Below are 14,519 nucleotides of genomic sequence, written 5' to 3'. Positions count from 1 at the left end.
GTCGCTTTACGACTTACCAAGAGCTTTCACTCAAGGAAATAGAACTCATTCTGTTTTTCGTTCAGTTCAGTTCAGTTCAGTCAGTCAGTCGTGTCCGACTTTTTGCGACCCCCTGAACACAGCAAGCCAGGCCTCCCTGCCCATCACCAACTCCCGGAGTCCACCCAAACCCATGTCCGTTCAGTCGGTGATGCCATTCAACCACCTCATCCTCTGTCGTCCCCTTCTCCTCCTGCCCTCAATCTTTCCCAGCATCAGGGTCGTTTCCAATGAGTCAGCTCTTGGCATCAGGTGGCCAAAGGATTGGCGTTTCAGCTTCAGCATCAGTCCTTCCAATGAACACCCAGGACTCATCTCCTTTAGAATGGACTGGTTGGATCTCCTTGCAGTCCAAGGGACTCTCAAGAGTCTTCTCCAACACCACAGTTCAAAAGCATCAATTCTGCACTCAGTTTCTTTATAGTCCAACTCTCACATCCACACGTGACCACTGGAAAAACCATAGCCTTGACTAGAGGGACCTTTGTTGACAAAGTAATGTCTCTGCTTTTCAATATGCTGCCTAGGTTGGTCATAACTTTCCTTCCAATGAGTAAGCGTCTTTTAATTTCATGGCTGCAATCACCATCTGCAGTGATTTTGGAGACCAGAAAAATAAAGTCAGCCACTGTTTCCACTGTTTCCCCATCTATTTGCCATGAAGAGATGAGACCGGATGCCATGATCTTAGTTTTCTGAATGTTAAGCTTTAAGCCAACTTTTTCACTCTCCTCTTTCATCAAGAGGCTCTTTAGTTCTTCTTCACTTTCTGCCATAAGGGTGGTGTCATTTGCATATCTGAGGTTGTTGATATTTCTCCCAGCAATCTTGATTCCAGCTTGTGCTTCCTCCAGCCCAGCGTTTCTCATGATGTACTCTGTATATAAGTTAAATAAGCAGGTTGAGAATATACAGCCTTGACGTACTCCTTTTCCTATTTGGAACCAGTCTGTTGTTCCATGTCCAGTTCTAACTGTTGCTTCCTGACCTGCATACAGGTTTCTCAAGAGGCAGGTCAGGTGGTCTGGTGTTCCCATCTCTTTCAGAATTTTCCACAGTTTATTGTGATCCACAGAGTCAAAGGCCTTGGCGTAGTCAATAAAGCAGAAATAGATGTTTTTCTGGAACCCTCTTGCTTTTTCGATGACCCAGCGGATATTGGCAATTTGATCTCTGGTTCCTCTGCCTTTTATAAAACCAGCTTGAACATCTTGAAGTTCACAGTTCACGTATTGCTGAAGCCTGGCTTGGAGAATTCTGAGCATTACTTTAGAAGCGTGTGAGATGAGTGCAATTGTGCGGTAGTTTGAGCATTTTTGGCATTGCCTTTCTTTGGGATTGGAATGAAAACTGACCTTTTCCAGTCCTGTGGCCACTGATGAGTTTTCCAAATTTGCTGGTATATTGAGTGCAGCACTTTCACAGCATCATCTTTCAGGATTTGAAATAGCTCAACTGGAATTCCATCACCTCCACTAGCTTTGTTCCTAATGATACTTCCTAAGGTCCACTTGACTTCACATTCCAGGATGTCTGGCTCTAGGTGAGTGATCACACCATCGTGATTATCTGGGTCGTGAAGATCTTTTTTGTACAGTTCTTCTGTGTTTTCTTGCCATCTCTTCTTAATATCATCTGCTTCTGTTAGGTCCCTACCATTTCTGTCCTTTATTGAGCCCATCTTTGCATAAAATGTTCCATTGGTATCTCTAATTTTCTTGAAGAAATCTCTAGTCTTTCCCACTCTATTGTTTTCCTCTATTTCTCAAACATTAATTGAGCCCCCACTCTGTGCAGCAAGATTTATTGAACATCTACTACATGCAGCAGTGAACAAAATGGACAAAACCGGGGAGCACGTTGAGGGTGATAAGGAAGGTATAATCGTATCCCTTCCTTTTCAAGTGGGAAAACTGAAGCTCTGAAATGGGAAATGCTGTCTAAGAAATTATTAGCTTTGCCAAGACAGGAAGGCAAACTGGAAGCCTATCCATAGATGAATGGATAATTCAGTTCAGTTCAGTTGCTCACTCATGTCCGGCCCTTTGCGACCCCATGGACTGCAGCATGCCAGGCTTCCCTGTCCATCATCAACTCCCAGAGCTTACTCAAATTCATGTCCATTGAGTCAGTGATGCCATCCAACCATCTCATCCTTTGTCGTCCCCTTTTTCTCCTGCCTTCAGTCTTTCCCAGCATCAGGGTCTTTTCAAATGAGTCAGTTCTTCGCATCAGGTGGCCAAAGGATTGGAGTTTCAGCTTCAGCATCAGTCCTTCCAATGAATATTCAGGACTGATTTCCTTTAGGATGGACTGGTTGGTCTCCTTGCAGTCCAAGGGACTCACAAGAGTCTTCTCCAACACCATAGTTCAAAAGCATCAATTCTTCGGTGCTCAGCTTTCTTTATAATCCAACTCTCACATCCAAGCATGACTACTGGAAAAACCATAGCTTTGACTAGATGGACTTTTGTTAGCAAAGTAATGTCTCTGCTTTTTAATATGCTCTCTAGATTGTCATAGCTTTTCTTCCAAGGAGCAAGCATCTTTTAACTTCATGGCTGCCGTCACCATCTGCAGTGATTTTGGAGCCCAAAGAAATAAAGTTTCTCACTGTTTCCATTATTTCCCCATCTATTTGCCATGAGGTGATGGGACCAGATGCCATGATCTTAGTTTTCTGAATGCTGAGTTTTAAGCCAACTTTTTCACTCTCCTCTTTCACTTGCATCAAGAGGCTCTTTAGTTCTTCTCCACTTTCTGCCATAAGAGTGCTGTCATCTGCCTATCTGAGGTTTTTGATACTTCTCCCAGCCATCTTGATTCCAGCTTGTGCTTCATTCAGCCTGGCACTTCGCATGATGTACTCTGCATATAAGTTAAATAAGCAGAGTGACAATATGCAGCCTTGATGTACTCCTTTTCCTATTTGGAACCAGTCTGTTGTTCCATGTCCAGTTCTAACTGTTGCTTCTTGACCCACATATAGATTTCTCAGGAGGCAGGTCAGGTGGTCTAGTATTCCCATCTCCTTAAGAATTTTCCACAGTTTGTTGTGATCCACACAGTCAAAGGCTTTGGCGTAGTCAAATAAAGCAGAAGTAGATGTTCTTCTGGAACTCTCGTGCTATTTTGATGATCCAACGGATGGTGGCAATTTAAATGGATAAAGATATACCTAAAATGGAATATTGTGTGTTGGCATTCATTGAATGGATAAAGATATATCTAAAATGGATATTGTGCCCATATATGTACAGTTGCTCAGTCATGTCTGAGTCTCTGTGACCCCCCTGGACTGTAGCCCACCAGGCTCCCTCTCTGTAGGATTTCCCAGGTAAGAATACTGGAGGGGTCGCCATTTCCTCCTCCAGGGGATCTTCTCAACCCAGGGATCTCTTGCATCTTCTGAATTGGCAGGCAGATTCTTTACCACAGGGCCACTTTGGAAGCCCCAAAATGGAATGTTAATGAGCCATAAAAAAGAATGAAATATTGTCATTTGCAGCAATAAGGATGGACCTAGACATTATCATACTAAGTGAAGTAAGTCAAAGACAAATATTATGTGATATCATATATGAGAGTCCCTTGGACAGTAAGGAGATCAAACTAGTCAATCCTAAAGGAAATCAACCCTGAATATTCATTGGAAGGATTGATGTTGAAGCTCCAATACTTTGGCCACTTGATGCAAAGAGCTGATTCATTGGAAAAGACCCTGATTCTGGGAAAGATTGAGGGCAGGTGGAGTAGGGGGTAACAGAGGGTGAAATATGGTTGGATGGTATCACCAACTCAACGCACATGAGTTTGAGCAAACTCCAGGACATAGTGAAAGGTTGGGAAGCCAAAGAGTCCGACACGACTTAGCAACCGAACACAAACCCAGTATCCTGGATTTCTGGCAGAGGATGAGATGGTTGGATGACATCACTGACTCAATGGACATGAGTCTAAGCAAACTGTGGGAGAAAGTGAAAGACAGGGAAGCCTGGCGTGCTGCAGCCCATGGGGTCACAAAGAGTCAGATACCACTGAGCGACTGAAAAACAACAACAGAATTTGACTTACTTCATTTATTTGGCTGTGCCAAGTAAATAAATACTTTTTAAAAAGAGAGAAAAAACCAACCAACATTCATGTTGGAACTACACACATTGGCCAATGCAACCACAGGGAGGTTACACAATATCAAAGAAAGTATACTGTTAAAATCAATTGGCTATATGGAATTTACATAAAGAGTTTTGTCTATTTTATTATTATTTGTAAGTTTTGTGCTATACATCCTTCATATTAGTGAAAGTTGTAATACACATATAACATATGTACACAGGACTGACTATGTAATTTTGGTGCCCAGTGAAAGATAAAAATTCGGGACCTCTTATTCAAAAATCATTAAGACTTTCAAGACAGAGCATTCTGACCTCAGAGGTCACACAGCATGAAGAAAGCCCTGAATACACATACATGCCCCTCTCCTCTCCCAGCTGGTTGTTAACCATTTACAATTCCACCACCCAGCATGTACTTGCAAAGCTGGCAAAATCTGAATATTCAATGCTGCCAAATCAGATAAGAGGAAGAAGCAGATTTATTAAAATCCTGGCTCCATCACTTACCTACTCTGTGACCCAATCCCTCTGGACAACAGATTACTCCTGTACAAAGTGGGGACAACACAACCTGCCTCATTCATAGAAATGATCAGGAATAGCAGTAACAGCATTTAGTAACTGTTCATATGTGTCACATGGTATTGTGTGTGTGTGTGTATGTGTGTGTGTCAGTCGCTCAGTTGTGTCTGATTCTGTGACCGCATGCACCACGCCTACCAGGTTCTTCTGTCCATGGAATTCTCCAGGCAAGAATACTGGAGTGGGCTGCCATCCCTTTCTCCTGGTATTTTGGGTACTTTACATGTATTAGCATTTAACTCACACAATACCACCTACAGAGGTAGGTACATTATAACCCTTCTCGTTTTTTTTTTTTTTCCATATATTTTTATTAGTTGGAGGCTAATTACTTTACAATATTGTAGTGGTTTTTGCCATACATCGACATGAATCAGCCATGGATTTACATGTGTTCCCCATCCCGATCGCCTCTCCCGTCTCCCTCCCCATCCCATCCCTCTGGGTCTTCCCAGTGCATCAGCCCTGAGCACATGTCTCATGCATCCAACCTGGGCTGGTGGTCTGTTTCACCCTTGATAGTATACTTGTTTCAATGCTATTCTCTCAGAACATCCCACCGTCGCCTCAGCCATTAAAAAGAATTCATTTGAATCAGTTCTAATGAGATGGATGAAACCGGAGCCCATTATACAGAGTGAAGTAAGCAGGAAAGATAAAGACCAATACAGTATACTAATGCATATATATGGAATTTAAAAAGATGGTAATGATAACCCTTCTAGTTTTAAATATAAGAAAGTAGGTACTTAAGTTCTTGCTCATATAGTCACATAGCTCATACAGTAAATGCTGGAGCTAGGTTTCAGATTCAGTTAGACTCCAAGATGCTTTTAACCACTACTCTACAGTATCCACCAAAATGTCTAATGCTTTGTAAGTGCTCAATAAATATTAACTATTATTTTAAAGTAATGGACAAGAAAACTCTGTAAACTGAAAAGAGACCTATAAATGTACTGATGACTATTGCTGTAAAACCGTCTTTAACGGTTCATTAGAAAACAGGGCCCTACCATGTCTTAGGAAGACAAAAGTCTCATATATATTGCTGGTGGAAATGAAAATTGGTACTTCCCTGATAAGGGATGAATTTGACAACATCTGTTGAATTACACAGGCATTTACCCTATGACTCTATAATCACATTTCTGGGTATTATTTTGTATAACTGTCAGGGAATAAAATTGTACTTACAAAGGCATTCATCGCAACATCATTAGTAACCACAAGAATTTGAAAATAGGACTTCCCTAATGGTGCAGCAGTTGAGACTCCTCCTGCCCACACAGGGGACATGGGTTCTATCCCTGGTCCAGGAAGATTCCACATGCTGCAGGTCAACTAAGCCCATGTGCCACAACCACTGCAACCCAAGTACCCTAGAGCCCATGCTCTGCAACAAGAAAAGCCACTGCAAGGAGAAGCCTGTGTGCCACAAGTAGAGAGGAGCCCCCACTGCCGCAACTGGAGAAAGCCTGCTCGCAGCAATGAAGACCCAGCACAGCCAAAAAGAAAAAAGAAATAAAAAAGGATTTGAAAATAACACGTGTCCATCAACAGAGAATTGAAAATATAAATTGAGATATAGTCTCGTGATGTAATACTATGCAGCTACAGTAATAACAAAAGAACAAAGAAGCTTTTTATACACTACAATAGAAAGATCCCCAAGATACTCTAGAATTTTAAAATGTGCATAAGTGTATATAGTGTAACAAAAGAGGGAAATAAGAGCATATATGTATATGTTTTGTATTTACATAAAAAGAAACTAGGGATACATAATAACTAAGGAAATAAGTAGTGAAGGGGCAGGGGTGGAGCAAGACTTTTAATGATAAATATAATTTTTATTTATTTTGAGATTTGAATAGCAGATGCATTACTCATTCAAAAATACTTAATGACTAAATATAGAGATGTTGAAAACAGGTGAAAAATGTGAAATTCAGAGGAATAATTATTTCACAAAAGAATCAATGTAATGAAAAGATTCTAAACCTAAAGTAGTCATAACTTTTTTTTCTTTTAAATCTGCCAAAGCATTTTTTAGCCACAGAATACCACCAAACCTCTTTTGTCAATTTAGTACTTCTAGAAACTTACACCTCTTCAACAAACACTTCTCTTATTACACAAGTAATTAAGGGTAATGTGTAAAGAAAAAAGTATGCCTTCCCCAAATTCCATTGCATCTTACTTTTATATTTCCCCATGTGAGCATAGACATATAAGAATTATATTGCATGCAGATTCTTTACCAGCTGAGCCACCAGGGAAGCCCAAAATTTTAATAGGTTATATTATATTGTATACCTGTTAACCTTTTCCTTCTTAGCAAATATTCACCTAATTATGATTACTAATGACTGCACGTATTTTCCTTAATACAAATGCATCATGTTTTATTTAATAGGACTCCCATTGTGAGATATTTAAAATTTTTCAATGTTTATTATAATGAACGGTGATTTTAAAAAATGAGACGAAGTCAAATTCCATTTCTGCTATTGATTTTCGAAAGAATTTTTAAAAAATGATACTGCTTCGAAATTATTTAGTCATGAGTAGCTCGTTTAGTTAAAAGTTGCCTATGGTTTCTGGCGAATGATCTTGGGAGCTAGATAATCTTGGGAAAGTGAGGAAATATATAACTAAAAATGCTTTCAAATGCGTATTACATTTCACAGAAGAGAAATCATGGATACACTAGTGCTAGTGCGCCAGTTTCGCTCACACTGCTCTAGAAAATTAAATCTGGGGTCGCGAACCTCCGCCTAATGCTTCGTGGTCCCATCCCGCGGTACCCAGACAGCGAAATAGGCACCGCCACGGCCCAGGTGCAGTAGGGAAGTTTAGTAACGATGCACCGGATGTGTGCGTGGAAGTGACTGAAGTCAACTCTCGAATGATTGGTTCTCCCGAGAGGACCTAAGCCTCCTTTCTCCTGCCACTGGCCACGGGGTTTGTCTATTTGAACAGTCCCCGCCCCCTGGAGAAGCCGGGTCCCGAAGCCTCACTTCTCCTAAATGATTATTGGCCTATATTCCTGTCTATCTTCTTCTTATGCCCGTCGATTGGTCCTTAGGGCTAGAGGTACGCCCACCCTCCCGCCCGGCTTAGAGGACAGCGGGGAAGGCGGGTGGTGGGGACCGGGCCCTGAAGCGGCGGTACCGGCGCTGGCGGCGGCAGCTGAGGCCTTGGCCGAAGCCGCGCGGTGAGTCTGGGGCCTGGCGCCGACCCCTCCAAGGCGGCGGAATGTTCAGACTCACGGCCAACCTGGTCCTTGGATGCACCCCGGGAAGCCGTCCTTCTGGGACTTGGGGTCCCCTTAGTACTGGCGCCATGGAGTTGGGCGCCGCCTGAGCTCTTGACCCTCACCCCGCGAGGCTACGCCCACCTCCTCCCGGACCTCCAGGAGGAAACCCCCAGACCTTTTAGCCTACCGTGCATTTCTGGCGCCACGAAGGCCGGCCCATCAGCTCCTGTATTGCTCGGGCGTCTTTGGGTCTCTGCCCATCAGTCAACCCTTCTTCTGAGCCACCTACACATTGTCCTCAGAGAGGACCAACGTCAGTGGCAGCCCCTTGCGCTGCACTGTGGATGCCTCTCAAGGACCCCTTCCCCGGAGCTGAGCTCGGGTCCACCCTGAGTTTCATCCTCTCTGCTTGCCCCGCCCCCATTCTTAGTTTTGGCACCTGGCTTTAACTTCAGTAAGACCCTTCGTATATTTAACTTCTAGTATTTTCATTGAATTCTGCCTGGAGCAGATAGCCTGTGGGCTTGTGCAGATAGGTTGATTCCTTCCTGAGACTGGGAATTCCTTGCTAGCCTCCCTCCCCCTCATCACAGCCAAGTGCACACTCTCTGTAGCAGTTTTCTCCTCTGGAATCCTTGGGTTTCCTCAGCCCTAAAGTCTGACACTTCTTTCTGCGGTCTTCTTCTTGACGCTGGAGTATTGGAAAGCTTTTCAGAACCAATTATACTATTTTTTTTCTCTGAATTTCACAAATTCTTTCAAAAATAAGAAAGTTTGAAAATTTGATTTTCTATTATAACGTGGACATGCCTAGGATAGGTGTATATGTTACTGCCATAGCAGTCTGGGCAGAGCTTTATCATAGCCACTTTATTATGGTCACTTGATTATTTGTGTTTCCCCGTAGACTGTAAGGTTATTGAGGGAAGGGACATTACATAATTGAGGAATAAATGAGTGATCTCAGAAACAAATCAGTCTCTTTTAGCTCACGTTCCAGATACTAATATTCTATAGAGCAGAGACTTCCCTGATGGTCCAGTGGTAAAGACTCTTTGCTTCCAATGCAGTGGGCACAGGTTCAGTCCCTGATCGGGGAAATGAGATCCCACATACTGCAGGGCAGGACCACAAAATAAAAATTAAAAATAATAAAAAAAAATTTTAAATACAGAACTGCACTGCCCAATACAATAACAATCAGCCACATGAGGCTTAGAGTGCTTGAAATGTGACTAGTTCAAGTTAAGATTGACCTAACTGCAAAATGCACATTCGATTTTGGTTACTCAGTACAGAAAAAAAGAATGAAAAAGTATGTCAATAATTTTTTGTATTGATAACATGTTGAAATGATATTTGGTATGTGTTGGGGTTAAATGTATTAATTTTTCCTGTTTCTTTTTACCTTTTCCATATGGCTACTAGGAAATTCAAAGTTACATTTGTGGTTCATATTGCTGTTGGGCAGTGCTGCTATAGAATAATGAACAGTGCCCCTCTTTAAATTTTCCTCAAGGAAAGGGGCAGTCTTAGGCATGCTTATTCTCTCCCTCTGCCTCCCCACTCTAGTACCTGACTGTGCCATGTATGTAGTAGTCATAATGATAATCATAGCTAATAACTATTAACTCACTGTGTCCCTGGCACTGTTTTAATCATTTTTTAACATGGGTTAACTCACTTAATCCTCACATCAACCTCATGAGTTAGGTACTATTATCCTCTTATTACAGTTAAGGAAACTTAAGTATCTTCCTCAAGGTATATAATTTTGGACTGAATTCACACCCAGGTAAGTCTAGCAGCACAGCCCATAATTTGACCTGTGCTACTGTGCTGCCTCTTTTAAACATCAGTTGTCGTTGAATGGCTCAAGGCTCTTTGCATGTTTTTCAGTGAGGTCTCCCAACCTTGTTTGGCTCCCCAGCTTGACTTGGGTATATGAAGGTCTGTGTTGAGGAGCTGGGACCATATATAAGTTCATTGCCAAGTTTGTTATTCGGAATATTAAAGGAAGCGTCTCTCCAAAGAACCTCAGGGCAAGATGCTCGGAACCGGCCCTGCCGCCGCCACCACAGCTGCCACCACATCCAGCAACGTGAGCGTCCTGCAGCAGTTTGCCAGCGGCCTGAAGAGCCGGAATGAAGAGACCAGGGCCAAAGCTGCCAAGGAGCTCCAGCACTATGTCACCATGGAGCTCCGAGAGGTTCGGGCTGTTGTCACCGGGGCCATTCATCATGGAGTGTTGGGGCTACCCGTCCCATCCCTGGGTTAGATGCCCCTTGACAGCTAAGTGAGGATTCAGAAAATGCAGATTCCATTTCAGAAAGGCTCCCAGTTTCTCATGTCCATAGAATGTGCAGATTCCTTTGCAGCAGTTACACATTTCTGTGGCATTTCATGTGGTGTGGTATTTTAATAGTCAGCATAGAGATGGCTGTTTCTTTTCATTTTTTTCCGTTTCATGTCACATTACAGACCTTCCACTCTTTCTGCCTGATCACAGTGTTTGGCATAGCTTTGAGGAGTTGGTTGCTTGGGGCTTTCTAAACAGAGACCAGACTCGAGGTCAGGGACAATGTCTTGTTTATTCTTATACTTCTGGTACTAGGTAGAATCTAGGACGGTGATTGACCTGCTGTTAAGCAAGATATGCAATAAGTATTTGTTAAATAGACCAATGAATTGCTGTACAGTTTAAAACTAGAAATGGGCAGCAGCCATGTCCCCTTTGGCTTGAACTGTACCTGCCGGCTGCCTCTCAGATCCTAACCTTTGGGAGCCTCCCCACCATCAGGGAGACATTAGCAGTTGTGCTGAGTACATCTTCTTTTGTAGATGAGTCAAGAGGAGTCTACTCGCTTCTATGATCAGCTGAACCATCACATCTTTGAACTGGTGTCCAGCTCAGATGCCAACGAGAGGAAGGGTGGCATTTTGGCCATAGGTAAGGACAGAGTCTCTGGTGAGGTGAGAACTGGAAATAAAGGACTGCTAACCTTTGTGTCTGCTTCCTACTAGATACTTAGTTCACATTTGTTTAAGGAATTTTCAGGAGTCTCATGGCTTTTAGTGTACTTAGCTATTCGAGCAGTAGTCCTAGGACATAGGCAAAGCAGGTATTTTCAGATACGGAATCTCAGAACCATTAAACATCTTTTCTAGGGCCAGTGCACCAGGGCTGAGACTAGAAGCCTGCTTTCATTCCAGGCTCTGTTTTCTCCATAGAGCAGTGTGGCATAGCAGGACTCACAAATAGAAAAGTAGAGTTGGGATGCATTGAATGAAAGGCAGGTAATTTTCAGCTCCCGGGAACTAGTCATCCATCCTGTGAACTATTATTCAGTCCCAGTTTGTTTTCCTTTTCTTCTTGGGAAAACAAATTGTATTTACTAAAGTGAGGTCATTTTGCTTTATGTAAGTAGTTCTGGCACAAATGCCAAATCTGTTGGTTGAAATGAAAATTGTTTGCATCCTTACTGTCTGGAGATTACAGTCTGTACTTAAAAGGAAGAGGTCACTGGCTGTGTCCCTCTGAAGGCCTCCTACTTTCCTGGGCAGCCTGTGCCCCTCCTCACCTTTTGCCTTCCTGTCTTTTCCAGCCAGCCTCATAGGAGTGGAAGGCGGGAATGCCACTCGAATTGGAAGATTTGCTAACTACCTTCGGAACCTCCTCCCCTCCAATGACCCAGTTGTCATGGAAATGGCATCCAAGGCCATCGGTCGCCTCGCCATGGCAGGGGACACTTTCACTGCTGAGTATGTGGAATTTGAGGTGAAGCGAGCCCTGGAATGGCTGGGTGCTGACCGCAACGAGGGCCGGAGACACGCGGCTGTGAGTGCCTGGGGAGCAGTGCACCATGTTTGGGTCCTTCAGATGATGCGCTCAGGGCCCTGGAAGGCAAAAAGTGAGAGGGGTCACTCCAGGCAGAGGCACTGTGCTTCTTGGGGGCCCTGAGTTCTGCCCCGAATCCCTTTCTCTCCTCACCCTGAGCTCTGTTCCTGAGGAGGAAAATTAACGTTTTCTTTCATTGCTTGAGAGGCAGCCCTGTGTGCCGTTCTTACCCTGACCTCTGATTTTCCAGAATCAAAAACGCCTCCCCAGAAGGCACCGTTCAGCCACAGGAAAGAGGAGAAGTCACAAGCCAAGAGGCTTACAAAGCCTCAGACAGCTGCACTATCTGCAGCGTCACTCTGTCAAGGTCCCTCAATATCCTGTGGAATAAGGAAGTTCTGGGCTGCAGAGAGGAGCAAGGGAGATACTCGCTCCCCCTGCTGGGAGAGTGGGTCTGCCTTCTCCCAAGGCCTTTCCTGTTTATGTTTTAGTCATTTATTGATCAGTCAGTACACAGTCCAGACTTCCTCTTTCCCCTTGGCTGTTCTGCATTTGAGGGAGTGGTGGCTTCTACCCTCTTCTTCTAGACACACATCCTCCTCGCTCTCCAGGGCTCATCCCTGAAAAAGGCTGGTGTGATGGGCTAAGAATCCAGGCTGGGAGGCGGGGGAGAGTCTGTCCTTAAGAGAGAATCTCTGAACCAGTGTGGTGGGAATAGAAGCTTTAGGTGGATCCTTTCCAGTCGGTTCCATCTTTAGTGGCAGCACCGTGAGGAAGGAGCCTGCCTGGGTGAGGGGCTTGCCTCTGGTGGCACTCTCTAACTCAACTTGGGGCCACCCCCCCAACCTTCAATTTTTCCATGGTCAAATGAAAAAAATAGCAAGATTAAATATTAAACAGGAACATTCATTCAATAAAGGTTTATTGAATGCCTACATTCTAGGCTATCTATCTATCTATCTATCTACTATCTGTTCTAGTGGAGCAGTATACAAAACATCAAACACAGCTGTCCTTTCAGAACTTGTGTCCTAACTTTCCTGTACAAGCATTCTATTTCTAAACACCCTGTGATAATGGACACTGAGATGTGTGATCAGTGTTACTCTCCTTCCTAGGTCCCCAGGAATTCTGAGCTACAAGAGTGGGCAAGTGTGCTATTTTCCTAGTGAGTGTTGGCTCTGGCATGAAAAGAGGCTGTGTTCCTGAGAGAACAGAGCTCTCTGATCCAGATGCAAGGTCTCTGTGTGCCTTTCCTCCCAGGTCCTGGTGCTCCGTGAGCTGGCCATCAGCGTCCCCACCTTCTTCTTCCAGCAAGTGCAGCCCTTCTTTGACAATATCTTTGTGGCCGTGTGGGACCCCAAACAGGCCATCCGGGAGGGAGCCGTCGCCGCCCTTCGTGCCTGTCTGATCCTCACCACCCAGCGGGAGCCGAAGGAGATGCAGAAGCCGCAGTGGTACAGGGTGAGGAGATGGTTCCATTCCAGCTTCTAGCAAAGCACATCGGGCTAGAGTGTCACTGGGCTTAAAGGGCAGCAGTAGACCCCTGGCCACAGAGCTAGCATCTTGTCTACTTTGGTTTTAACATGATTTTTTAAGCTCACTGTAAATTAGTAGTTATTTTGTTGTTTTTCACGAAAGCAAAGATCTGTCCATAGCTATGCCAGTTTACGCACCACTGAGAGTGAGACTGCAGTGCCAATTACACTCACTGCATTTTTAACAACAATTATGAGGCATCTCTTTTCAGAGATGTTAAAGTAGGGAAAATGGGTGTCTCTGGAGGAACAAAATGCAGTAAATACTGAGAAAATACCAATTCTCCTCTAGTATCATGAGTCTTGTGCTGACTGCTGCTGCCAGGAGAACCTACTGAGGCTTGTCCTACACCAAGAGCCTTGAACATGGTATTGGATACCTGGGTTCTAGTCTTGGCTGCTCTGTGACCTTGGGCAAGTCACTTAGTTTCTGTTTTTAATCTGCCTCATGGTGGCGTTGTGAGAGTTGAAGCTAAATTAGATGAAAGAGCTCAATGAGCTAGTATTGTCGGTGATGCTGGCACGAGGCCCTCAGCAGGCATGGTAACCTCAGAACCCCCACGTAGACGGGCGGGCTGCTTTCTAACTCTGGGCGTTGTGTAATGAAGGTATTCTGCATCTCTCTGTAGCACACATTTGAAGAAGCAGAGAAAGGGTTTGATGAGACCTTGGCCAAGGAGAAGGGCATGAATCGGGATGACCGGATCCATGGAGCCCTGCTGATCCTCAATGAGCTGGTCCGGATCAGCAGCATGGAGGGAGAGGTGAGAAGCCACTTCTGAGGAGCAGTGGGGTGAGGGGTTCCAGGCTTCCCACGTGCCATTCTGAGAGCGAGACGAGGTGAGATTCTCATCCTCACAGAGCTTACATTTTGTAGGGAAACAGGTAATAGACAAAGAAATAAGAGCATTTCAGACAGCAGCCATATCTATGAAGAAATGGGGTGGAGGGAAACAGGATGGAGGGGGTGACTCCCTCCCTGCAGTGATGTCATTTGAGCTGAGACCACATGACATGGAGCAGCCAGCCTAGCGGCCAGCAGGGAGGTTCTCCATGCAGAGACTTGGAGGTGAAAGAGAGTTTGACAAGTTCGAGCAGGAAGGGAAGTGAGGCTGGTGCACCATGAGTGAGGAGAGGGA

General features: G+C 44.3%; 1 protein-coding gene across 1 annotated transcript in view; it reads left to right on the top strand.

Annotated features, from left to right (window-relative positions):
- Nucleotides 1-7,852: 7,852 nt before the first annotated feature.
- The window catches only part of MTOR (mechanistic target of rapamycin kinase), a 146,451-nt gene continuing 139,784 nt past the window's right edge, over nucleotides 7,853-14,519 (top strand). The window contains exons 1-6 of the mRNA XM_043485946.1: nucleotides 7,853-7,962; nucleotides 10,038-10,213; nucleotides 10,846-10,954; nucleotides 11,610-11,842; nucleotides 13,106-13,306; nucleotides 14,010-14,144. Of these exons, the coding sequence (XP_043341881.1) occupies nucleotides 10,052-10,213; nucleotides 10,846-10,954; nucleotides 11,610-11,842; nucleotides 13,106-13,306; nucleotides 14,010-14,144 (840 nt within the window). The 5' untranslated portion in view covers nucleotides 7,853-7,962; nucleotides 10,038-10,051. The remainder of the gene's footprint in view (nucleotides 7,963-10,037; nucleotides 10,214-10,845; nucleotides 10,955-11,609; nucleotides 11,843-13,105; nucleotides 13,307-14,009; nucleotides 14,145-14,519) is intronic.

Source organism: Cervus canadensis, chromosome 13 (genome assembly GCF_019320065.1).
Source record: "Cervus canadensis isolate Bull #8, Minnesota chromosome 13, ASM1932006v1, whole genome shotgun sequence".
Lineage (NCBI taxonomy): Eukaryota > Metazoa > Chordata > Mammalia > Artiodactyla > Cervidae > Cervus > Cervus canadensis.
The sequence above is the reverse complement of the archived record's forward strand: the minus strand, read 5'-3'. Positions and strand labels throughout refer to the sequence as shown.